Here is a 26,942-nt window from a genome sequence, read left to right on the forward strand (position 1 = left end):
AACCTCCACTTACTGGGTTCAAGCGATTCTTGTGCCTCAGCCTCCCAAGTAGCTGGAATTGCAGGCACCCACCACCACAGCCAGCTAATTTTTATATTTTTAGTAGAGACTGGGTTTCACCAGGTTGGCCAGACCTCCTGACCTCAAGTGATCCACCCGCCTTGGCCTCCCAAAGTCCTGGGATTCCAAGCGTGAGCCACTGCATCCGGCTCCCTTCTCTTTCTACACATAGAGGAGCCTCACCCCATGGCCACTACCACCACAGGCCCATAGGGAGTACTGCTGGGCTACTGCCAGTGTTCCCTTAAGGTCCATGGGCTCTTCAGTCAGCTTGCGGTGAATGCTGCCAGGCCTAGGAATTACCCTTCAGGGCAGCGTGCTCCATTTTGGCCCAGGCAGGTCCAGAAATTCCATCCACGAGCCAAGGCCTGGGATTGGGGACCCCAAAAGCCTGCTTGGTGTTCTGCCCCACTGTGGCTGAGCTGGTACCTAAGGTGCAAGAAAAAGTCCCCTTTACTTTTCCCTCTACTTTTCTCAAGCAGGAGTCTCTCCCCATAGCCACAACAGCTGGGAATATGCTAGTTCTCACCTGAAGCCAGCATGTCTGAGTCCACCCAAGGCCCTCACATTCTACCTGGGTGTTATTGCTGGTTCTTCAGGGTCCAAGGGCTCTTTAGTCAGTAGGTGATGAATCCTGACTGGGCTGGGTCCTTCCCTTCAAAGCAGCAGGTTTCCCTTCTGGCCCAGGGTATGTCTAGAAATGTCATCCAAGAGCTAGGGCCCAGAATGGGGGCCTCACAACCCTGACTGTTGTCCTATCCTACTGTAGCTGAGCTGGTATCCAAGATACAAGACAAAGTCTTCACTCGTCCTTCTTTTCTTTTTTTTTTTTTTTTTTTGAGACGGAGTCTTGCTCTGTCACCCAGGCTGGAGTGCAGTGGCGCGATCTCGGCTCACTGCAACCTCTGCCTCCCGGTTTCACGCCATTCTCCTGCCTCAGCCTCTCCGAGTAGCTGGGACTACAGGCGCCCGCCACCACGCCCGGCTAATTTTTTGTATTTTTAGTAGAGACAGGGTTTCACCGTGGTCTCGATCTCCTGACCTCGTGATCCGCCCGCCTCGGCCTCCCAAAGTGCTGGGATTACAAGCGTGAGCCACCGCGCCCGGCCTCGTCCTTCTTTTCTCCTGAAGCAGAAAGAAGGGGTCTCTTTTGGAGCTTTGAGTTGTGCTGCTGTGAGTTGGGGGAGGGGTGAGGCAAGCACTCTCTTAACTACCCTGGCAGGTGCCTCAGATCATGTCCCCTACCCCTCCACCCCCAGTTTACAAGCTCTAAACCCAGATCAGCACGAGGACTTGCCTAGGGATTGCAGTCTTTGTGGCCTAGACTGTTTCTCAGGTTCACTTACGGCCACAGAACACTCCAGCCCATGGTGGTGAGGCTTTCCAGAACTCGAGCTCTGACCACTGGGATGGGCAATTCCCTTCTGGCTAGGGCCAGAATCAAATGTTCCTCCTATGGGTGGCCATCAGCTGAGTACAGCCCAGTTCTGCTTTCTGCTGTGACAGGGCAGTGCTGATTTTAATGCAAAGCCTCACAGTTGCTGTGCTGTCCCTCTCCCGCCTGCACAGATTCTTGGCACCATGCAGGGGTGGGAGAAGGGTGACGTCAGCAATTCAAGACTGTTTTTCCTACCTTCAGTGCCTCTTTCAGCAATATAAAGTAAAAACCAGACACTGAGTGCTCACCTGATGTTTGGTTCCTATGAAGGTGCTCCCTTTGTACAGATAGTTGTCAAACCTAGTGTTCCCCTTGTAGGGATGATCGGTGGAGCCCTCTATTTGGCCATCTTACTCCATCCTTGGTTAAATGTTTCAAGTGTCTTTCCTTGGAATAAAGTTCCCACCAAAAGACTAAATTTTCAGGGAGCACATGCTGTGATAGAACAGTATGAAGAGCCAATCTGAGTCTAACAGCATTGAAAAGCGCCAAAAGAAACTTCAAATCAAATTAAGTTTATTTGCACTAAGACTGATTCACCAATTGTGCAGCACTCAATCAGAAGGGGTTCAGAGAGCTCTGCTGCAGTAGTGTGAGCAGTGAGCTTTTATAGGCTGATGCAAAATAGGACAAAATACATTTGATCTCTTAGAGTGGAAGGACCCTAGCTGGTAATGGTGGTTTCTGATTGGTAAAGTCTCTGGCTTTGTTTTACTGTTTACATTGGCCTGCACAAGAACCTAAAGCTCTGGAGCCATCTCCCCCTCAATGGCCTCTCAATTAAAATTTTTAACACCTAGGATAGAATTCCAGTCCTATTAACCTATATCTTAATGAAAAAAAACCTACATTGGCCATTCAAGTTTATAATTGTAACATTTCAATAGGAGATAGCACAGATTTACAGCATACAGGATCTCAGATAAGTTGATCTTTAAAATAAAGTTTTATGCCATGTCTTATAATTCTTTTCCAGGTTAAAGCCAATTCACAAGGAGACTGGTCAAGAGAAATAAGAGAATTACCCTTACTTAATTCAGTGCCACTACATAGTTGGCTCATACTCTATAGCAGGAGCAGTCACAGAGAAGCCATGTCCTTAAAGGGTCATCTACAGAGTGTCACAGCCCCCATGGGCATAACTATGAAACCAGCAGAAATGTAAGTAGAGCAGAAGTTCCAATTTGAAAATCAGTTGTTAGCAATCTTACAGTATAATAACTAAAATATTGTAGGAATTTGTCACTGTATCAAAACCTTAAAAGTTTGTAAAGTCTAATCTCTAGTCAAAAAATATGAAAATGGACTTTGTGATATATGGTTTACGGCTATTAAGATACATGTTGTAGAAGGTATGAGAATTAAGAACTTGATGTGAATGGATGGGAGAATATTAAGAATTCTCACGCATGTTTCCAAAAACTGAACTTAAAAAACTTTCTACAGCAGTTTTAGGTTTACAGCAAAAGTAAGAGGAAGTTAGAGACTTCTCATATATATCCTGCCCCCAATAATGCATGGCCTCCCCCATCAACATCCCCTACCAGTGTGGTACATTTGTTGCAGCTGATGAGCCTACATTGAAATACCATAATCACCCAAAGTCCATAGTTTACAGTAGGGTTCACTCTTGGAGTTGTATATTCTACTGGTTTGGACAAATGTATATGACATGTATCCACCATTGGTTTCATGCAGAGTATTTTTCACTGCCCTAAAATTCTTCTGTGCTTCACCTGATTATCCCTTCCTACCACCACCTACTCCTTGCACCACAACCTCTGAGGACCACTAATTAATTAATTTATTTATTTATTTATTTTATTTTTTTTACCGTCTCCACGGTTTTGCCTTTTTAGAATGTCATCTAGTTAGACTCATACAGTATGTAGTCTTCTCAGCCTCGGCTTCTTTTGCTTAGTACTTGGATGATAAAATCTGTACAACAAACCCTCAGGGCAGAAGTTTACTTATATAACAAACCTGCATGTGTACCCCTGAACCTAAACGTTTTCTTTTTTTTTTTTAAAAAAAAAAAAAAAAGGTTAGGTTCTGGTTAACTAGCTTCTCCTGAGGGCAGGGCCTGTTAGGAACACAGGGCCCTGGTGTATTTCAAAATAGTTTATTTTCCCCTCCCCCTGCTGGAAGCACTAAACAATTTTCCTCTGGTATTTACTGCGAGAACCTGGTCAAGCTCCTAGAGGTAAAACTCTCAAAATTGTGGGGACCCTCCTGTAACTGGGTATACCTGGAGTTTTTAACCCTCACAGTTGTCCATGCTGAGCCTGCAGTAATTCATCACAGTTCAGGTGGTCTGACCCAGGAACTGTTTCCCTGGGAAGTTTCCTGAGTCTTTGCTCTAGCTAGCCAGGACTCCTTGTTTTTGCTTATTTGTCTCTTCAGTATTGGAGGTAGTGATTTGCCCTGTGTCCTCACCTCTCTTGAAAATCCTAGGAGAGCTGTTCATTGTTTTCAGTCTGTTTAGCTTTTGACTTGCTGTTAGGACAGAGTAGTGACTTCAAAGCTCCTTACAAGTAGAATCGGAAACGGAAAGTCTACTGTCTTTTTTCTTTTAAACATACTTTCTACTGAAATGCATATCTTGGCATTTTATCATGTCTTTCTTTGTATTTGCTGGGTGAAACGTTTGTTTCACTGGTTGGTATCTTTTGGATATGGATGCTATATTTACTTTTTAGGATTGAAGTAGACGGTGATGCTAACTCCTATATAGACACATTACGGAAATATACTAGACCAACACTGCAGATGGTAAGTGTCTAGTTGATACATGTACAGTCTTTTAGTTATTGTTCTAAACCATTTTGATAAGTATTTTAGAATTCAAAATGTTGTCGTTGGTTTCCTGAACTTGCCAATGAAAGCAGATTAACCTGCTATTAGCTGAATACAAACTTTCATGGTTTAGCTATTCCTGAGTATCACAATCTTATGCTAATTTTCTCAGGCTTGGAGACTTGTAATTACTTTTAAAATCTCCTAACTTGAAAAAATACACCATACAAATGTAAAGTAGTGTGGGTATTAATAATCACCACATTCATTACTTTTATCTCCAGGTGTAACCTGCCAAGTCTGTGATCACTATCTTCTAGCCTGTGTTATTCTTCTTGCCTGTTTTTTTTGTTTGTTTGTTTGTTTGTTTTTTTTTTTTTGAGATGGAGTCTTGGTTCATGGCCCAGGCTGGAGTGCAGTGGCACGATCTCAGCTCACTGTAACCTCTACCTCCTGGCTCAAGCATTTCTCCTGCCTCAGCCTCCCAAGTACCTGGGATTACAGGCGTCTACCACCATGCCCAGCTAAGTTTTATATTTTTAATAGAGATGAGGTTTCGTCATGTTGGCCAGACTGGTCTCGAACTCCTGACCTCCAGTGATCTGCCCACCTCGGCCTCCCAAAGTGCTGGGATTACAGGCATGAGCCACCGTGCCCGGCAATACTTGCCTGATATTTTTCTAGGAGTCCATTCTTTCCTTTCTTCCGTTTGGTGTCTTAGACCAAGTTGTCATTATGTTGTATCTGAATTACTACAGCAAATTCTTTTTCTTTCTTGGGTTCTTTACACTAGTTCATCTTCTTTCTTCCCCCAGGATGATCTTGAGGGGTACAGGTGGGAAGATGTCTTTGTTTCTTGACCATGAAACCAGAATGTTTTCCTATTGTGTTTTACATGAAGCCTAGACTTTCTTCTTTTACTTGCCCCTAGGGAACCCTTGCAGGCTACCCTGAAGAATATCTTATGTGAGCCATACTCATTCTGAAATGTAATGTCTGTGTTTTGAAATCCTGTTGGACTTAAGTTTTACGTGTTGCTCCCTGCTACTTGAGTACTGTTTTATTCTTTCCTGGCCCCCTCTCGGTAAGAGAAGCCCCCATTGGGAACCAGCAAAGCTTCCTATTCTAGGATTAGAATCAGAGTAAAAGGGGCTTTGGCAGCTGTTTGAATTCCAGCTTATTCTCATAACAGGAATCTCTTTGCTCATTTGGCATCTGCCTGAAAAGCTCAAGATTACCTTTTTTTTTTTTTTTTTTTTTTTTGAGACGGAGTCTCACTCGTCACCCAGGCTGGAGTGCAGTGGCGTGATCTCGGCTCACTGCAAACTCCGCCTCCCAGGTTCATGCCATTCTCCTGCTTCATCCTCCCAAGTAGCTGGGACTACAGGCATCCGCCACCACACCCGGCTAATTTTTTGTATTTTTAGTAGAGACGGGGTTTCAATGTGTTAGCCAGGATGGTCTCGATCTCCTGACCTCATGATCCGCCCGCCTCTGCCTCCCAAAGTGCTGGGATTACAGGCATGAGCCACTGCACCTGGCCTCAAGATTACCTTTTTAATGTGGGGCTTTCCTTAAAGAACTTCTACCTCTTGAAGAGGAACTTGTCCTACTTTTACTCATTTACTCATTTATTCATCCTAGATTTGCCTTTTGGAACAATTTCTTAAGGTATCCCCTTAAATATTTTAAGGCATTATGTCAGATGGCATGGGGGAAGTGTGTCCACAATCTTGTGTACCCCAAATAGTTGGAAATGATCCATAAAATAGGGACTAAAAATCACTTATAAAACTGTTCCAGTACAGCTGGAAATCTCCATAGACCAGCAATAGAAGGGGATTAATGTTTGTAAGTAGGAATCAAGCCATGTGGCATGAGGTAAGGGCAGAACAAGGCTGTGTAAGAAAATACGTTGATGCAATAAAAAGATAGCAGGCCACATATTTATGTTGTACCTAAAATAAAATGTGAACTTCACAAATGCGACTGGTAATGACACGAGCAGGCATTCACAAGTACTTGATGTTTGGGGATGTGTTGGTTTTCTTTATGGCAGGTACAGACAGCTTGCAGATCACTATTTTAAATGAGTCATGATGAGGAAACTCGTGTATGTGAATAATAAAGAATTAAAATCCTATAAATGCGAGCTGGATACATAAGGCAGAAATAGAGGAAATGAAAGTGTTCCCGGAGCAAACTGAAGGGCCGGGCTGCTGCTTCTCACTGCCCAATAACGAGATGCAGATGGGGGTGGAAGAGAGTTTTTATTTCTGTAACCAGTTACAGGGAGAAGGCCTGGAAATTATCTCCAGACCAACTCAAAATTACAAAGATTTTCAGAGCTTATATACCTTCTACGCTATATGTCTATGTCTAAGTGTGCATTTATCTAAAGACATAAGTGATTAACTTTTCTTTTTTTTTTGGACGGAGTCTCACTCTGTTGCCCAGGCTGGAGTGCAGTGGCACGATCTCGGCTCACTGCAACCTCCGCCTCCTGGGCTCACCCCATTCTCCTGCCTCAGCCTCCCAAGTACCTGGGACTACAGGCATCCGCCACCATGCCCAGCTAATTTTTTATATTTTAGTAGAGACAGGGTTTCACTGTGTTAGCCGGGATGGTCTCAATCTCCTGACCTTGTGATCTGCCTGCCTCAGCTTCCCAAAGTGCTGGGATAACAGGCGTGAGCCACCGCGCCTGGCCATAAGTGATTAACTTTTCATCTGTAACTAAGGTCTGAGTCCTGAAGACCTTCTTCTGGAGACTCAGTAAATTTACTTAATCTAAATGGGTCTAAGTGCTGCAGTGATTACCCTTATCTTGTCTCCTGCTAAATTATGGAGGTTTGGGGAGTTCCTTCAGACCTCCAATAAACTTGTTTATGGAGGCCTGGGGATTTTCTTCAGACCCCAGTAAAACCTGTTTAATCCTAAATGGGTCCTGTTAAGAATTCCTTCATTATTTTATCATGCTTTGAGGCCCAGGAAAGGCCTAGGCAAATCTCTTGGTGGGCTTTTGTTACATTCCAGCCTTTGTATAAGGGCACTGACTTTTTTAGCTTTTAATATTTAACTTAACCACTCAGTACTGAAAGAGTTCTGATGGAGGACTACATTAGTAAAAACTGGCCTGCCACAAAAGTATATTCAGGTTACGGCTTTCTTTACAGGAAGGGAAGCAAATCTAGTATTAAGGCTACAAGAATAAAAAAAGTCACTTTGCATTTAATAGTAATAACTCATTCCTGAAAATCAGACATTTGCAGTAAAAATGCCAGTAGGGAACATAGTCCTCATTTTAAACAGAAAATTTTACAATTGTTCTATTTAAAATTATTATGCATTAATCCAATCTAAACCTTTCATTTTTTTTAGATATTCAGAAACTTTATTCCTTTTAATCTTATATTTTCGTGTAATTTCAGACTTAAGGAAGAATTGGAAAAATAATACAAATACCCCCTCTATACCCATCATCCAGATTACCCAAACATTTGACCATAGTTGTATAATTATTCTTTTTCTCCTTTACCATATGCATATGATTGTAATTCATGGCAGTTACTGTGTATGTGTATGTATGTGCGCTATGCTGTTCCATTAATCTCTAAATACGTCAATGGGTATTTTGAAAACAAAGGAACATACTCTTACTTAAACACAACATGTTACCCAATTAAGAAAATTAATATTGATGTAACGCTTTTTTTTTTTTTTTTTTTTTTGAGATGGAGTCTCACTCTGTCACCCAGACTGGAGTGTAGTGATGCGATCTCGGCTCACTGCAACCTCCGCCTCCCAGTCCAAGCTATTCTCCTGCCTCAGCCTACCAAGTACCTGGGACTACACGTGCCCGCCACCATGCCTGGCTAATTTTTGTATTTTTAGTAGAGATGGGGTTTCACCATATTGGCCAGGCTGGTCTCGAACTCCTGACCTTGTGATCCGCCCACCTTGGCAACCCAAAGTACTGGGATTACAGGCGTGAGCCACTGCACCCAGCTGGTAATGCTGTTTTCTAATCTGTACACATGATTCTAATTTCACCACTCATCTCTGAACAAAAACCAAAAAACTTAAAGCTGGTCCTTTTGAAAATAATCAAAATTTGAGGCCGGGCGCGGTGGCTCACGCCTGTAATCCCAGCACTTTGGGAGGCCGAGGCGGGCAGATCACGAGGTCAGGAGATCGAGACCATCCTGGCTAACACGGTGAAACCCCGTCTCTACTAAAAAATACAAAAAAATTAGCTGGGCGAGGTGGCGGGCGCCTGTAGTCCCAGCTACGCGGGAGGCTGAGGCAGGAGAATGGCATGAACCCCGGGGGACGGAGCCTGCAGTGAGCCAAGATCGCGCCACTGCACTCCAGCCTGGGTGAAAGAGCGAGACTCCTTCTCAAAAAAAAAAAAAAAAAAAAGGAAATATCAAAATTTGATATTGTCAAGACTGAAGAAGACTAAAGCTAAAAAAAAAAAAAAAAAGTAGAATCCATTAGTATAGATTCACTAGAGATTAATAAAATATAAAACACCAAAAGCTACTACATGCCGGTCATTCGAAAATTTGACATAGGTCACCTTTAGAAAAAATGCAAATGATTAACTGTTGAGTCTGAACTATGGGACAAATACTTGTCAATGCAGACAATGCATTTGAAATTCTACACCCTTTCACATGAAAGGAAGAAAAACAGTATAGAATGAGAAGAGAATTTCCTTAATCTGATAAGATGTCCACCAAAAACTTCCTATAAACATCATCATGTTAAAAATAACTTAATAATTATTTTCCCAAGAAAGTCAGGAACAGGCCAGTTAGTAAACAGTCTTCCTAACTGCTTAGTTTCCCACTGGAAATCCAACCCAATATTTGAAACCTTGGAAAATCAGGCAGTTTCCATAACTCCTAAGTTTGCTTACTCAGCAGTAAAATGGGGATAATACTACTTATTTCAGTGGGTTGCTGAAAGTATTAACTTTGCCAAGTGAACCACTCGGAAAGTGCCCTACACATACATCATGATGAAGCTGTCTAGGGTCAATGAAACCATCTCGTTGTCTGCGGTGTTATCCCAGCTTTTTGTTTCACGGCCAAGAAAATTTAGGAGTGTGGACACCAAGAGTAAGATTGGAGCAAAAGAGGAAAGCTCTCTGCAGCAGAGAGGGGGCCCGAGAGGGTTGCCATTTTACAGTTAAACACAAAAGCTTTTCTAAGAAATTTCCCTTATCTGTGTAGCTATCTGTGTAACTGTCCCCATCTGTGCAGCTGCAGGCCTGTCTCAGCCAAGCCTCCCCCTTATGCAAGTGCCCACGGAGTCCCCACTGTGTACATGTCTGTAGAAGCGGAGGAAACTTTCCTGGGAGCCTGCTGATTACACAAAGAACAAAGGCATTTCTGCGTTAGGCCTCGCTCCCTTATCTGTGCAGCTGCAGCTTGATTTTTCAGGCTGTTTAAAAGAATTTTAGTATGGACCTGCCTTAACTTTTTTTTTCTCCTTTCTCCTCTCTCAGTGATAGTCCTGTAAAGGGTGACTGTCCTGATCATTGTATCCTTCAGCCTGATTTTAACCCATCCTTGTTAACATGGTGATAAGTTCCTGGAACCTGAATAACTAGGATGGAAATAATATTGCAGTCTTAAACAATTGATGTATATTGCCAAATTGCATCTTGCAGCAATTGCTGTAATTTATAATTATAATTTATAACATTAATGTTAACTATAATTTATGACACTATAATTTAAACACTTACAACAATTTAATGTTATAGTTTATAATGTTAATTATAACTTGTTTCTTCCACATGTTCACCCTTCCAATTAAGTAATAATTAATGTAATAATTTTCTAATAAAATACATATATTATAAATTGGTATAATTATGTTATAATTAATAACATGGCTCTAGACCCTTCACCCTCTTGGGCTTATATATTTTCTTAATAAATTGACTCTAGCTTGTCAGTCTTCCACCTAAGTTGCCTGCTCCAGATGGTTTTTCTTTCCTGTATCACTGTTGTTGTATCTTAGGGAATGTCATGTTTCCTGGTTTTCAAGGTGATTTGTATCCTGCCTAATGATGACAAACGTAGATATGACAGCATAAAAAGATACCTATGTACCAAATGCCCGATTCCAAGCCAATGTGTGGTGAAAAAGACCTTAGAAAAAGTCCAGGCAAGGACCATCGTCACCAAGATTGCCCAGCAGATGACTTGCAAGATGGGAGGAGCCCTCTGGAAAGTGGAGACAGACGTATGTTGTATTTCATTGACTTCATTTAATTTACGTCTAATAAAACTTAAGATTCTCTTAATTGTTAATGCTTAAATTTTGCTCACGTTCTAACTCCATTACCTTTTCAAAAAAAAAAAAAACTTAAGGTACAAAGAACAATGTTCGTTGGCATTGATTGTTTCCACGATATCGTAAATCGACAGAAATCGATAGCAGGATTTGTTGCAAGTACCAATGCTGAATTAACAAAGTAAGTAAGCTCTGGTAGACATTGTTTAGTTGGTAGCTGACTGTGGACCAAATAGAAAAGATGAACCTAATTAATACTTGTTAACTCCAGAGGTTGGGAATTTGACAGATGAGTTATTCTTAGTCATGTGGTCTCCTGATTTTTCTGGCAAAGTTATGTTCTCAGAACATTTTGCATGGTTGGCTGGCTCTACATAATTTTCCATTGCTGCCTAACATACCACAAACGTGGCAGTTTATGACAATGCCCGTCTCTATCTGCACAGTTCTTCTGATCAGACACCTGGTAGTTCACAGCTCTCAGGACCTTACAAGGCATAAATAAAGGTGTCAGCCAAGCCACATTATCATCTGGAGGCTTGACAGCCCTCCCCTTCCAAGCTCATGTCATTGTGGCTGAATCCATTTCTTTGTAGTTAGATGACAGAGGTCCCTGGTTTGTGTTTTTTTTTTTTTTGTCGTTGTTTTTTGTTGTTGTTGTTGGCTGTCAGCTGCAGGCCAGTCTTGATTTCTCTCATGTAGCAAACCCCTCTCCATCTTCCAACCAGCCATGGTACATTGAGCCCTTGTTCTGTTTTGAATCTGACCTCCTCTTTGGCCATCAGCCAGAAAAAACATACCTGCTTTTAAAGGAGTTCATGTAATTACAAATGACCCATTTGGAAAATTGTTATCATAAAGTCAATGGAGCCATATAGCATAACATAATCACAGGGGTGATATCCTGCCATAATCACAGGCTCCAGGGATTAGAACAGGTAGAATTCTGCCTACCATAGGCTCTGATCAGTACATGTCTTAAATGGAGATAACTAATACATAGTGAAATAGTTCAGATGTACATGAGTAAAGAGACATGGAAACATAATTAGTCGCCAGAGATCTGTAAGTACAGGATCTTGTCTTTCTATACGTGCACATGATGTACTTCCAAAAGATGTGTGTCTATATTCTATGCTCTCCTTTTCTCCCAGGGCCCTTTTACTTTCTGTTCTCAGAGTAGAAACCACACTGCACCTTGAAATACGTTTGCAGTCTTAAGTTTGCAGTCCTTTGCACATTACTTGATGTATGTCCATTGCAAATTACCTCTGTTTAATAATGATTGTGGCCCACTAGGTGTATAATTCAGGAATATCTTTAAAGGAAGATCCATCTTTATTTCCATAGATGATGACTTTTTTCCAGTCATATTCTGCTTCAATATGATAACACTATTTTGCTCTACTTTTTGTTTGAAAATAGTGTTGCAATCATAGGGAAAAATTATACTTTCAATTATTCAACAGATGCTTTTTTCAAGTAATACTTATTTTAAATAGTGTAAAATCTGCTTTCCAATCAAAGAAAAACTTCCAAAAAATTATGAAAATAGCCAATACCACTGAGTGCGGTGGCTCACGCCTGTAATCCCAGCACTTTGGGAGGCTGAGGCGGGCAGATCACAAGGTCAGGAGATCGAGACCATACTGGCTAACACGGTGAAACCCCATCTCTACTAAAACAAAATACGAAAATTAGCCAGGCATGGTGGCGGGCTCCTGTAGTCCCAGCTACTCAGGAGGCTGAGGCAGGAGAATGGCATGAACCTGGGAGGTGGGGCTTGCAATGAGCCGAGATCACGCCACTGCACTCCAGCCTGGGGTGAGACAGTGAGACTCTGTCTCAAAAAAAAAAAAAAAAAAGAAAAGAAAAGAAAAGAAAAATAGCCAATACCTTGAACAAAGAGAAACACACATAGCTAAGTAAATATTACAATTACATACTCCAAACCCAAGAAAGCAGAGACCATCATGAGCCAAATCATTCTTGGAGCTGTCAACAGATTTTTCTGAGTGGCTACCATGTTCAGATGCTGACACTGGCAGTGAAAATGTGGAGCCAAGACACCTGGTCATACTCTGTGGATTAAATCCTAGTAAGAAGAGGCAGGCAGGCAGATACATCCCAATGTCAGGCGGTCAGATGGGGTTACTGTGAAGTAAACAAGAATGCGGTAAGGGGATAGAAACTTGAGATAGCATACAATTTTACTAGATATATTGAAGTTGTGACAACAGCTGCCACCATTCCAAAGCAAACCCCTTCCTCAGTGAGGGGGAACATGGAGGTGCCACTGTTGAGGGTGTTGATCCCAAAGCAGGAACCAGGGGGAGCACAGGGATTTCATTTTATTGCATTCCCCCATAGGCGAAACTACAGTCGTCTTGTACAATAAAGCATGATTAATTTGTAGTAATGTGAATAAATGCTTCCATTCTACTTGACTATTCGTATGCACTCAAAATTTTCTAAAATGCCTAAGATATCAAAAGAGACCAATACTTTGATCTCTGTAGAGATACGAATTGATGCTAAAATGTCCTTAACTACTCATAGTAATATTTTTTGCCCATAGATTAATGCAGACTCAAATGAGATTTTAAGAATCTTGTTTTCCAAACTGGTGGTTTTTCTGTGAACAGGTGGTACTCTCAATGTGTCATCCAGAAAACAGGAGAAGAGCTTGTGAAAGAGCTGCAGATCTGCTTGAAAGGTCAGTGTCTTGTAGCGGTCAGGGAACCCGACACTATACAAGTAGTTCTCCACCAATGGACATATCGCCTCCAGAGGACACTTGGTAATGACTGAACCTTTAGTTTTTGGTGTCACAACTGGGGTGGAGGTGCTACTGGCATTGAGTCTAGTGGGTAGAGGACAAAGATGCTGCTAAACATCCTACCATGCATAAGTTACCCCACCTCCACCACCTCCACCACAGATTCTCTGGATCAAAACTTCCATAGTGCTGTTGTTGAGGAACCCCAGAATAGACAGGACTTAAGCAGTAAAATTGCCCTGAAAGCTGCAGTGTTGAAAGGTAGACCTAGAATTTGTCAAAAGCAGCAAAGGCTAGTTTGTTCCAAGTGACGGTTTATTTACACAAGTTTCTGATTTCCTCTCAGCTGCCCTGGATGTCTGGTGTAAAAACGAATCATCGATGCCACGTTCTGTTATTGTGTATCGGGATGGAGTGGGAGATGGTCAGCTTCAAGCATTGCTTGACCATGAAGCGAAAAAGATGTCGACCTACTTAAAAACCATCTCTCCTAACAAGTAGGTTGTATTAATTGTAATGTGTAGTGACTCATGCCTGTAATCCCAGCACTTTGGGAGGTTAAGGTGGGCAGATCACTTGAGCCCAGGAGTTCAAAACCAGCTTGGGCAACATAGTGAGATCCTATCTCTACAAAAAATGAAAAAATTGGCCGGGCGCAGTGGCTCACGCCTGTAATCCCAGCACTTTGGGAGGCCAAGGAGGGTGGATCACCTGAGGTCAGGAGTTCGAGACCAGCCTGACCAACATGGAGAAACCCTGCCTCTACTAAAAATACAGAAAAATTAGCTGGGTGTGGTGGCGCACGCCTGTAATCCCAGCTACTCGGGAGGCTGAGGCAGGAGAATCGCCTGAACCCAGGAGGCGGAGGTTGCAGTGAGCTGAGATCGCACCATTGCATTCTAGCCTGGGCAACGAGTGAAACTCCATCTCAAAAAAAAAGAAAAAAAAATGAAAAAATTAGCTGAGCATGGTGTTGTGTGCCTGCAGTCCCAGCTACTCAGAAAGCTGAGGTGGGCAGGTCACTTGAGCCTAGGAGCACTGCACTCATACCTGGGTGACACAGTGAGACCTTGTCTCAAAAAAATTGTACTGTGCAGATTTTAGCTCTACATTTTAGTCTTTGAAAAAAAAAACTGATGTTTTTTAGGGGAAAACACCAATACAATGTGTGATGAGAGTAGGAGCTTGATATAAATAGTGGCTTTTGTGGATGGGTGGGGGAGTGCGGGGAAGACCCTTCTGCTTTGATATTGCTTTCCACACCCAAGTCAGAATGCAAAGCAGAATTGGACCTGGCAGTAGCAGACCGCTTCCACCACAGTTCCAGTGAATCTTCCTGCTTTCAAGTCTTGCTGTGGGAGGGCTTGTTAACGTCAGATACTCACAGAAATCCATGAACGGCCCGGCGTGGTGGCTCATGCCTGTAATCCCAGCACTTTGGGAGGCCGAGGCAGGCGGATCACTTGAGGTCAGGAGTTTGAGACCAGCCTGGCCAACATAGCAAAACCCCATCTCTACTAATAAAAATACAAAAATTAGCCAGGCGTGGTGGCTTACACCTGTAATACCAGCTCCTTGGGAGGCTGAGCCATGAGAATCACTTGAACCTGGGAGAGGGAGGTTGCAGTGAGCCGAGATCACACCACTGCACTCCAGCCTGGGGGACAGAGTGAGACTCCATCTCAAAAAAAGAAATCCATGAACGTAGCCTGCCAATAGTTCACACTTATCCTTCTTTTATCCTGGACTTTTGTCCAGGTGGTGGAGGAGCCAGCTGGAGGGGATCTCCAGCCCTAAGCCTTACAAAACCTACAAAACTCCACTTTTGTAAAAACTCCTGTTTCCTGAGGGCCCATTGCTCAGCAGGGATTGTAGGAATGATCCCAAAGTTGTGAGGAAGGGACCCTTCCCCTGGGATGTGGGTGGCTATGAATAAATACCTCCTCATTTACTGCTTTAATCGGGCACATGGAGCTTAGACAGTAAAATCAGGGTGTAAGGAGGGCTGCTGTCCATTCTTCATAGGTCCTAAATGTAAAGCAGATGTTTGAATACACTGTGTACTTCTGAGGTAAGACTGAGTAAACATAGTGACACTCATCCTGATTTTTTAAAGTTTCACTCTAGCTTTCATTGTGGTGAAGAAACGAATAAACACTAGATTTTTTCTTAAACATGGAAGCCATTTTCAAAATCCACCTCCAGGAACAGTTATTGATGTAGAGTTGACTAGGAATGAATGGTAAGCCACCTGTATTTTTTGCAGCTGGTTCTATAATTTTCTCAATTTCCTTCGGTTCAACACAATCACTTAATTCCAATAACTTTACCTTAAAGCATTGCTGATTCTTTAGAACTAATTTGGTCTGTTTTTTTACTATTGGGCAGAGATTCCTCATTTGAATATAGAAATTGTGATTAGTCTTCTGGTTGTCGAATTTTCTTCATCAAACTTTTGTAAATGTCTGTGACCACATAAGAGTCAACTTCAGTGTGGCCCTAAAACCCTTTAAATTATGAATACAAAAGATAGCAAGTGATGTTTATATTGACGATTTGGAGTCATCACAAATCAAATTATATTGACTATATCACGACCATCAAAATGTTTATGCAATAGTCTGAGAGGTAGGTAGGTATCTATCTATCTATTTGATGGAATCTTGCTCTGTTGCCCAGGCTGGAGTGCAGTGGTGTAATCTCGGCACACTGCAACCTCTGCCTCCCAGGTTCAAGCAATTCTTCTGCCTCAGCCTCCCAAGTAGCTGGGCTTACAGGTGCCTACCACCACGTCCGGCTAGTTTTTTGTATTTTTAGTAGAGACGCGGTTTCACCATGTTGGCTAGGCTGGTCTCGAACTCCTGACCTCAAGTGATCCACCCACCTTGGTGGCCCAAAGTGCTGGGATTACAGGCATGAGCCACCATGTCCAGCCAGAGGTTTCTATTTTTAAAATATCTTTCTGCTTTAAAACAGCAGTGTGGGGCTGGGCACGGTGGCTCACACCTGTAATCCCAGCACTTAGGGAGGCCAAGGCGGGCGGATCACGAGGTCCAGAGATCAAGACCATCCTGGCTAACACGGTGAAACCCCGTCTCCACTAAAAATACAAAAAATTAGCCGGGCATGGTGGCGGGCGCCTGTAGTCCCCGCTAGTCGGGAGGCTGAGGCAGGGGAATGGTGTGAACCGGGGAGGCGGAGCTTGCAGTGAGCAGAGATCATGCCACTGCACTCCAGCCTGGGTGACAGAGTGAGACTCCCTCTCAAAACAAAAACAAAAACAAAACAGCAGTGTGAAAAAAGAAACCAGTTTCTTTTATGTGAAACATTTTGTACGACACTTATCCTAAGAACCTGAACGAAGAAATGATGTGTTCAGAAAGTAGTACTGAATAGGCTACAAAATAGTTTCATATAGTCAGCTCTGTTGTTCATGGACACAAGGAAGTAATTCCAAACAGTAATTTAGAAGTCTTTTTCTTGTTATGAGGATGCAAGCCATTATAAGTTAGAGCCAACCTTTAAGACACTAAGATTAGATACAACTTCCAGAAGATGAAATGGTTAGAGACATTCTATATAAAAATGTATTGAGATAAGAAAAGATATAAAAAGGAATAAAGGCCATAAGAATGTCTAATAAAAAGGTCAATTTGTATTTGAATATCTAACAAACATGAATATCGTCAAAATGAAGAAAAATCAGTGGAAGGGTTAAAGAGAAGGTTAGACATAAAACAAATTGTTAACTGGAACATATGTTCACAAAATTCCCATAATGCAGTGGAGAGCTATAAAGATATGGAAGATATGAAAAAATGTTTAGAAAAAGTAAGGCAAAATAAGATTTGCTCTATACCAAATAGAAGTTTCAGCAGTAGATAAGATATGATGGGGGTGTGGTGGGGTGGAGCAATATTCAAAGAGAAAGTCTGAGATTCTGAATCCTCAGATTGAAGAATAACAAGATTGAGCAAAGATCAATAAAAGTTCACACTTAGAAATGTTATAGTGAAACTTCAGTAGGCATAAGAAAGTTCAAAAGCAACCACAGGAATAATATATTTACAAACAATAAAAATCACATTCAGCAAGAGTAGAAACCAGAATACTATGAAGTATCTTTAAAATGCTTAAAAATAGCCATCAAGCTAGAATTTGATACCCAGCTAACTTATCAAGGGTGACAGTGAAATACAAACATGCTCAGTTAGTACATACACAGTATATACATTAACAGATCCACCAGGTACTCACTGAGAGAGGTACCCAAAAAGACTGTATTTTAGGAAGAAGGAAATCGAATAGTTAAGGGAGAATGAAATGCAAGAAGCAATTCTGATCACTTACAATGGAGTATAGAAAAGCCTTGATTTCATAAATGACAATTTATAGGGTATATTAAAACAAGACCGAAAATACTGGATATAGCACTTACACAGAAAAGGAGTTATGAGGTCAAAGTATACACTAAGATTCTTTAGTTATTAGGGAAAATGATAAAGCTTCTGCTGCTTTATACTTAAGTCAATTATACAAATGAAAGACTTACTTGAAACCACAGTGGAAATAATGATATTCATACCAAGAGTTGAGGAGAAATGAAGTAAAATGAAGGAAAGGCAAAAACATTTGATCAATCTAGTATAAGGCAGGAAAGGATTAAAGGATGGAGCAAATAAAAAGTATCATAAAGTACAACATAAGATTGTACACATAAAAATAAATTCAATATTTATTACACATAGATCAATCTTACCGGTTGTATTGTTTAAGAAGTTTAAGGCCGGGCACGGTGGCTCACGCCTGTAATCCCAGCACTTTGGGAGGCCGAGGCGGGTGGATCACGAGGTCAGGAGGTAGAGACCATCCTGGCTAACACAGTGAAACCCCGTCTCTACTAAAAATATAAAAAATTAGCCGGGCATGGTGGCAGGCGCCTGTAGTCCCAGCTACTCAGGAAGCTGAGGCAGGAGAATGGCGTGAACCCAGGAAGAGGAGCTTGCCGTGAGCCAAGATTGCATCACTGCACTCCAGTCTGGGCGACAGAGCCAGACTCCACCTAAAAAAAAAAAAAAAAAATAGTTTAAATATAGTCCAGTGATTCTCAGCGAGGCAGCAGGCCTTTATCCAGGATCTCCGAATAGAATTATCTACGGCCATATCAGATCAAATGTGCCAATCTTGTTTCTTCCTCTAGGTTTCAGTGCATGTACTTGAAGGCAAAATCCCGTGAGAGTTACTGTCTGTGTCAGTGATTTAATTGTCTTCTACAGATTTGATTTCTCAAATCGTTGTTTATCAGTTAGACGGGTTTCTAAATGTAAAGGAAACTTAGTCTATAGATTTTTGTAAGCTATTATACTAAATGTTTTCATTTCAGATATTAGGTTTACTATACCCTCTTTCTAAAATGAGCCGATACCCACATGTCCTATATTTCCAGGTATGACTTTTTTATTGTGAGTCAGTCTGTGCAAGATGGGACTGTTACCCCCACTCATTATAACGTCATCTATGACACGATTGGCTTGAGCCCAGATACAGTACAGCGTTTAACATATTGTCTATGCCACATGTATTATAATTTGCCAGTAAGTACTTTTTGTTACTTTTTTCTTCAGATTTTTTAAATGTACTATTCAAGATTGAACAATGTTGGACCTCTGAATTGGCTTCTGTGAATTTAAATTTAGGGAAAGTAGATGTAAAGTGAAAAAAACTTAGTTGTATGTTTTTTTTTTTTTTTTCCTACTAAAGGGCATCATTCGAGTTCCAGCGCCTTGCCACTATGCCCACAAGCTGGCTTACCTTGTGGGGCAGTCCATTCACCAGGAACCGAATCGTTCCCTGTCAACCCGTCTCTTTTACCTTTGACCTGTAGAAGACCACCTGATGTGATAATGAAACCACAATGTGTAAGCCTGTCTTCTTTTTGAAGCAGGATGTCTGAAATATTTTCCTAGGTCCATAGCTTTAAATTCTCATCGTTTTTGATTGGACACGGGAGAGATTCAGAGTGATATGTTCTACTCTCAATACTACCACCGACTGATTTTTCCAGAGAGGAGAACTGACAGGGTTTGGCTTGCAGGTTCCCTTTCAAATATGTGACAGAGATCTCATAGCTAAACATGACTAAACATTTTCCACCCCAAGCGGGGCCACTCTAATAATTGAAAAGACTGGGCATTCGTCACTCAGAGAGTACATCTGTGAACAAGTAAACCCCACTTCGAAAACTACATCTACTTTATTTTTGAAACTTTTTTTCGTTAAAAGTACAGGAAAGGAAGACATAAAAGTAACAACACTGAATTTCTGTTTAATATTTTGTATTTAGAATTAACCTATTACTGATGAGCTACATAGGAAGCATTGTGTTATTCCTTGTACTGGGGTGGGAATTTGGATGTATTTTTGGTGGAAAGGTCATAGGGAAAGCTTGATTATGCCTGTAATCCCAGCACTTTTGGAAGCCCGAGGCGAGTGGATCACCTGGGGTCATGAGCTTCAGACGAGCCTGGCCAATATGGTGAAACCCCGTCTCTACTAAAAATACAAAAATTAGCCAGGTGTGGTGGTGGGTGCCTGTAATCCCAGCTACTCGGGAGGCTGAGGCAGGAGAATCGCTTGAATCCGGGAGGCAGAGGTTTCAGCGAGCCGAGATCATGCCACAGCACTCCAACCTGGGCAATAGAGTGAGACTGTGTCTCAAAAACAAAACAAAACAAAAGATTGGCAGCTTAGGAACACAAACATTTGGTTACTTTTTCCACAAAGAAGGAAAACTAAGCTTTGTTAATGAATTTGTTTAATTCATTCTATTGCACGGTCCCAGTATATTATGTTAGCCGTATCATAATCAGAAGTCTTCAGTAAGTTATTTAAGTGAAGCTATTATGTTTTTCTTGAAAGCGGACTTTTTTCTCTCCACCTAAAATTATCCTTAATTAGACTCAGGAAACAACGGGGTTTTTTTTCTTGTTGTTGATGTTGATTTTTTATATGCAGTCTTGCTCTGTCACCCAGGCTGGGGTACAATGGCGTGATCTCAACTCACTGTAACCTCTGCCTCCAAAGTGGTTGAACCAAGGAGGTTCAAGCGATTCTCCTGCCTTAGCCTCCCAAGTATCTGGAACTACAGGCATGTGCCGCCACACCTGGCTAATTTTTGTATTGTTAGTAGAGACGGGGTTGTGTCATGTCGGCCATGCTGGTCTCAGACTCCTGACCTCAAGTGATCCACCCGCCTCAGCCTCCCAAAGTGCTGGGATTACAAGTGTGAGCCACCGCGCCTGGCCTTGTTTTGTTTTCTTATACTCATAGAGTGTTATTCTGGGGGTGGGTGTAGGGGTGGGGATTAACTTCAAATATACAAGAAAAGGTATATTTGGAAACATAATTGCTTGATTATATATTAGGTTTACAATTTGAACTAGTCTTATAAGAAATAAAATGGAAAGACTTCAGAAAATACATTGTAACCTGGGTAATGTCCTCCTGAGCAGTTATTGCCAACAGCAATAAACATTGAGATGGGTCTGAAATTTAAGAAATGCTAAGACAACATGTTCTTAAGTTAGAATATGATTTATAATCAATTTCTAGAAGTCTAGAAAAGATCTCTTGGAAAGAACAAACTGAAAGTAGGTATTAAAACTTTCTGAATGTTTATAAATACATCATTTATTCCTAACACTATTAAATTTAAGATGATGTGATTCAATAGTTATTCATGTTAAAATCAATGATTTTAACATGAATTAAACATGATTCACTCTTGTTATTTTTAAAATGTTTTTAGCCTTCCTAATATACTAATTTGTTGCTTTTCTAAGATAACTAGAAATACTGCTGTGACCAGGGAAATATCCAATTAGCCTATTAGTTCTTTATAAATTGGGTGAAGGAAGCTTGGTATTCAATATTTCCAAGACAAGTCTCATTTCAGAGGCTTACAGATAAAAATGTCTGTAATGTATCACAACACCTAAGTCTCACATTGTTGAGCCGGGGTTGGGAGTGCTAATTAAAGGTCTGTCAGGGCTGGGCGCGGTGGCTCATGCCTGTAATCCCAACACTCTGGGAGGCCGAGGTGAGTGAATCACTTGAGCTCAGGAGCTCAAGACCAGCCTGGCCAACATGGTGAAACCCTGTCTCTACTAAAAATATAAAAATTAGCTGGGCATGCTGGCACATACCTGTAATCCCAGCTACTTGGGAGGCTGAGGCAGGAGAATCCCTTGAACCTGGGAGGCAGAGGTTGAAGTGAGGCAAAATTGCACCGCTGCACTCCAGCCTGGGTGACAGAGTAAGACTCCATCTCAAAAAAAAAAAAAAATCCATAAGAAATCCATTTGGCCTATGATGTAGCAATACGATAATTCAAAAGATGAACTTGACTCTGGCAATAACAAAAACACCATATCGATCTTTGCACTGAATACAGCTCAAAGCTGGACAAAATATTAGAATGTTGAACCGCATCAAAGTGTTAGAAATAAAATGCTTGTTCCCTGGTGCCACAAAGGAATAGCACTCAAACATAAATTTAATTTTCTCAGCAAGGCAGTTTTTATTTTCTGCAGAAACGGTGCTCATTGCAGATGGAACCATAGTGAGAGCACACCTGGACAGGGGAAGAGAAGGAGTTCTTACTCCTCATGCAGGTGGCCCCTACTGCTGTGTCGTTCCCTTATTGGTTATGGTTGGACCACACAGTCTAAGCTAATTCCAATTGGCTGTTTTTTAAAAAGAGCAGGAGTACAAGCTGGAGTGGTGGGGTGAGTAGTTTGGTGGGGAGGAAGGTTAGGAACAGGTAACTAAAGATGACTGAGGTCAGAGCAAGTGACCAGGGGTGAGTCAGGACAGAGCAGGTGACCAGGGGAACAGACGCGAACTACTGATTAAGACTGGTGTGAAAGTTGTTTACCAAAACTAGAAGCAAGTGGGCAAAGGGAACCGGGAAGTTAAACTTTAAAATGGAGAATCTAAGAGAGCTGAACACAGTGACATACTGATTCTTTGAAGAGAAACTTGGGGTTCACTATATTTAACAAAAGGGATGGGAAAGCAGAGAAAACAGTGCCAACATCTGGCAGAAGGAAATCCAGGAATATGACCCTGGTATTTGGGACTGCTTCTTATGCCACAGATTCTGGAACAAGCCATTGAGTGAGAAGTCAGGTCTGTTTTGACATTTGTGAGTCTGTTTGAAAAAAAAATACTGAAGTCCAGTAGCAGCATGGAGGGTTGTAGGTAACTTGCACACTCTGGTTTGAGACCCTCAGGGATATAGTGTAGTAAGGAGCTTGACAAAGATAAGGCTTCCCAGGACAGAGCCCGCCTTTAAACCACCTGGATCGTTAATACCCCACAGTCATCAGCCAGAAGCAAACAGTCTCTCTGCAGGATACTAACATCTTTGTCATCAATCTAACATTTCCATGCAATATATGGTACTTGTTCAACAACCAATATAAGAGGACAATAAGACAAAGCTGAGGGAAACAAGACAACAGAAATAGAACCATAGGTGCTCAAGTCATGTGAGTTATCAACAGTATTCCAAGAGGTAAAATTTAAATGTTGAGCAAGCGGGGAGGGACAGCATTAGGAGATGTACCTAATGCTAAATGACAAGTTAATGGGTACAGGAAATCAACATGGCACATGGATACATATGTAACAAACCTGCACATTGTGCACATGTACCCTAAAACCTAAATTATAAAAAAAAAAAAAAAAAGAACCAATTTGGAGATTCCAAAAGTGAAAAACGTAACAAATAACTCAGGATGGGTATAGCAGCATGTTTGACACCACTTAAGGAAAGAATCAATGAAACGGAAGGTAGGTCATGGGAGAGGCTTCTTGGCCTGGGCTGTGATTATATGGGTGGTTATTTGGTGATTAACTGATGTGTTCACCTATTGGTACATTCTTCTGTTGTAGTGTAGCATGCTTCACAATAACTATACTGATAAACAGGAAAACTGAGCTCTGCGCCTGCTTTGACACAAATTTATGATGCAAATTCATGTAAATATGTACCTAGATATCCTGGTACACAAGAGGGTGGAGTAGTGGCTTCCAAGAGATTATTTTGATCTCAGAGTGCATTTGACAATGTATGGACACATTTTTGGTTCACAACTTGGGTGGGGAGATGCTAGTGGTGTCTAGTGGGTAGAGGCCAGGGATGCAGCTCACCATCCTGCCATGCATAAAACAGCCCTCCCACCACAAGGAATTCTACAGCTCAAAATGTCAATAGTGCCAGAAAACCCTGAATCAGAGAAACTCTCATCTATAAGAAGGAAGTTGAAGGGATGTTCACCACCACTGTATTTTCATTCAATTTTTAAAGTTACATACAGTGAAATTCAATCTTTTAGATGTATAGATCCATGAGTTTTGACAAATGCATACAGTCATGTATCCACCACCACAGTTAAGGTGCAGGACAGTTCCATCAACTCTGAGTTCCCTCGTGCTGCTCCTTTGTAGTGCTCAGGAGCTGCTCCTTTGTAGTGCTCGGGAGTTGGAGGCAACCTAGGTGTCCATGATTACAGGAGTATGTGAGCAGCAGCCAGATGTCATGAACTGGGTGTGCACGTAGAAACGAAGAGCTTTGGACAAGTGTGCTGGCTCATGCCTGTAATCCGAGCACTTTGGGAGGCCGAGGTGGGTGGATCACCTGAGGTCAGGAGTTCGAGACCAGCCTGGCCAACATGGTGAAACCCCATCTCTACTAAAAATACAAAAATTAGCCAGGCGTGGTGGTGGGCACCTGTAATCCCAGCTACTCGGGAGGCTGAGGCAGGAGAATCGCTTGAACCCAGGAGGCGGAGGTTGCAGTGAGCCGAGATCGCGCCACTGCACTCCAGCCTGGGAGACAGAGTGAGACTCCGTCTCAAAAAAAAAAAAAAAAAAAAAAAAATTTAGCCGGGCGTGGTGGCGGGCGTCTGTAGTCCCAGCTACTTGGGAGGCTGAGGCGGGAGAATGGCGTGAACCCGGGAGGTGGAGCTTGCAGTGAGCCAAGATAGCGCCACTGCACTCCAGCCTGGGCTACAGAGCGAGACATCATCTCAAAAAAAAAAAAGTCGACTGCTCATGTCCAGGAGGATAAAGGGCACACATTTTAGTCCAGGTCACACACAAAGCCTTCACAATCAAACCCTACTTATACCCAAACGCCCACCTCCATCTCCCACTACTCTTCCCCCATCTTAACTTTTTTTTTTTTTTTTTTTTTTTTTTTTGAGACGGAGCCTTGCTCTGTTGCCCAGGCTGGAGTGCAGTGGTGCGATCTTGGCTCACTGCAACCTCCGCCTCCTGGGTTCAAGCGATTCTCCTGTGTCAGCCTCCCGAGTAGTTAGGATTACAGGCGCCCACCACCATGCCCGGCTAATTTTTGTATTTTTAGTAGGGATGGGGTTTCACCATATTGGCCAGGCTGGTCTCGAACTCCTGACCTCGTGATCCACCCGCCTCGCCCTCCCAAAGTGCTGGGATTACAGGAGTGAGCCACCGCACCCAGCCTTTAACCATATTTTAACCATAATTTTACCTGACCCTCAAACATTCTCAGTCCTTTCATGATTTGCAGTTTCCAAATGTAGTTTGTTTCTGATAAAGTATTTTATCCCATTCTGTGTATTGTCTTTTAACTGACTTAGTAGAGTCCTTTTATACACAAAAGGTTTAAATTTTGATGAAGTCCAATTTATTTTTTCTTTTGTTGCCTGTGCTTTCAGTGCCACAGTGAAGAAATTATTGCCAAATCCAATGCTATGAAGCTTGTCCCCCATGTTTTCTTCTAAGAATTGTAGAGTTTTAGCTCTTACACTTAGATCTCTGATCCACTTTGAGTTATGGTTATATGGTGTTAGGCAATGCATCATCTTCATTCTTTTCCATGTGGATATCCTGTTTACCCAGCACCGTTTGCTGAAAAAGACTATTCTTTCTGTCTTGAATGGTCTTGGCATCCTGTGGAAAATCATTTGACCACGTATGTTAGGGTTTATCTCTAGGTTCCCTATTCTATTACATTGGTCTATATTTCTGTCCTTACAAAAGTCCCATATTGTTTTGATTACTGTAGTTTTGAAGAAATTAGGAAGTATAAATCTTTGGTTGTCTTTTTAAAGATTGTTTTGGCTATTCGGGGTCCCTGGTGACTCTATATTAGTTTTTGGATGGGTTTTTCTATTTCTGCAGAAAGCACTGTTGGGATTTGGATAGGCGTTGCATTGAATCTAGAGATCACTTTAGGTAGTACAGCACTGTCATTTTAACAATAGTCAGTCTTCCAAACCATAAACGTGTTGCCTTTCCATTTATTTATGTCTTCTTTCATTTCCTTCAGCAATGTTTGTAGTTTTCAGTTTACACAGGTTTCATCTCCTTGGTTAAGCTAATTCTTAAGTATTTTCTTCTCTTTGATGCTAATGTAAACATAATTTTTCTTAATTTCCTTTTGAATTGTTCACTGCTTGTTTATAGAATTCCAACTGATTTTTGTGTATTGAATTTGTACACAACAATTTTGATGAATTCCTTTATTAGTGCTAACTGTGTTTTTTTGGTGGAAATTAAAAATTTCTACATATAAGATTATGTTATCTTGAATACAGATTTTTTTTTTTTTTTTGAGATGGAGTTTCGCTCTTGTGGCCCAGGCTGAAGTGCAATGGCGTGATCTCAGCTCACTGCAAACTCTGCCTCCTAGGTTCAAGTGATTCTCCTGCCTCAGCCTCCCAAGTAGCTAGGACTACAGGTGTCTGCCACCATGCCCAGCTAATTTTGTATTTTTTTTTTTTTTTTTTTTACTAGAGACGGGGTTTCACCATGTTGATCAGGCTAGTCTCGAACTCCTGACCTTAAGTGATCCACCTGCCTTGGCCTCCCAAAGTGCTGGAATTACAGACATGAGCCAACATGTCTGTAATCAAATAGAGATATTTTTATTTCTTTTCCAATTAGGATACTTTTGAATTATTTCTATTTCTTTTCTTTTTTTTTTTTTTTTTTTTTTTTTGTTGAGACAGAGTCTGGCTCTGTCGCCCAGGCTGGAGTGCAGTGGCACAGTCTTGGCTCACTGCAAGCTCCGCCTCCCGCGTTCATTCCATTCTCCTGCCTCAGCCTTCCAAGTAGCTGGGACTACAGGTGCCCGCCACCGTGCCCGGCTAATTTTTTGTATTTTTAGTAGAGACGGGGTTTCACCGTGGTCTCGATCTCCTGACCTCATGATCCGCCCGCCTCGGCTTCCCAAAGTGCTGGGATTACAGGCGTGAGCCACTGCGCCTGGCCGAATTGTATCTATTTCTTACCTAATTACTCTGGCTGGGACTTCCAATACTACACTAAATAGAAAAAGTGGGGTTAATTTCCAACATATATAAGAAACTCCTACAAATCAATAGCAAAAATACACCAACAAACCAATTAAAAATGAGCTAAAGACTTCTTCAAAAATGGCATACAAATAGCCAACAGGCATATAAAAAATGCTCAACATTCACTAATTATCAGGAAAACGCAAACAAA

The 26,942-nt window shown here is 41.7% G+C and overlaps 2 protein-coding genes across 2 annotated transcripts in view; both read left to right on the top strand.

Moving 5' to 3' along the window:
• PIWIL3 (piwi like RNA-mediated gene silencing 3) overlaps window positions 1–19,570 on the top strand; it is a 107,730-nt gene extending 88,160 nt beyond the window's left edge. The window contains exons 13-21 of the mRNA XM_032139563.2: window positions 2,475–2,659; window positions 4,198–4,270; window positions 10,331–10,555; window positions 10,684–10,787; window positions 13,252–13,322; window positions 13,732–13,882; window positions 15,502–15,627; window positions 18,832–18,979; window positions 19,146–19,570. Of these exons, the coding sequence (XP_031995454.2) occupies window positions 2,475–2,659; window positions 4,198–4,270; window positions 10,331–10,555; window positions 10,684–10,787; window positions 13,252–13,322; window positions 13,732–13,882; window positions 15,502–15,627; window positions 18,832–18,979; window positions 19,146–19,262 (1,200 nt within the window). The 3' untranslated portion in view covers window positions 19,263–19,570. The remainder of the gene's footprint in view (window positions 1–2,474; window positions 2,660–4,197; window positions 4,271–10,330; window positions 10,556–10,683; window positions 10,788–13,251; window positions 13,323–13,731; window positions 13,883–15,501; window positions 15,628–18,831; window positions 18,980–19,145) is intronic.
• CRYBB2 (crystallin beta B2) overlaps window positions 1–26,942 on the top strand; it is a 679,427-nt gene that overhangs the window by 523,674 nt on the left and 128,811 nt on the right. The window lies entirely within an intron of this gene.

This window comes from Hylobates moloch, unplaced genomic scaffold (assembly GCF_009828535.3).
Source record: "Hylobates moloch isolate HMO894 unplaced genomic scaffold, HMol_V3 SCAFFOLD_19, whole genome shotgun sequence".
Taxonomy (NCBI): Eukaryota; Metazoa; Chordata; class Mammalia; order Primates; family Hylobatidae; genus Hylobates; species Hylobates moloch.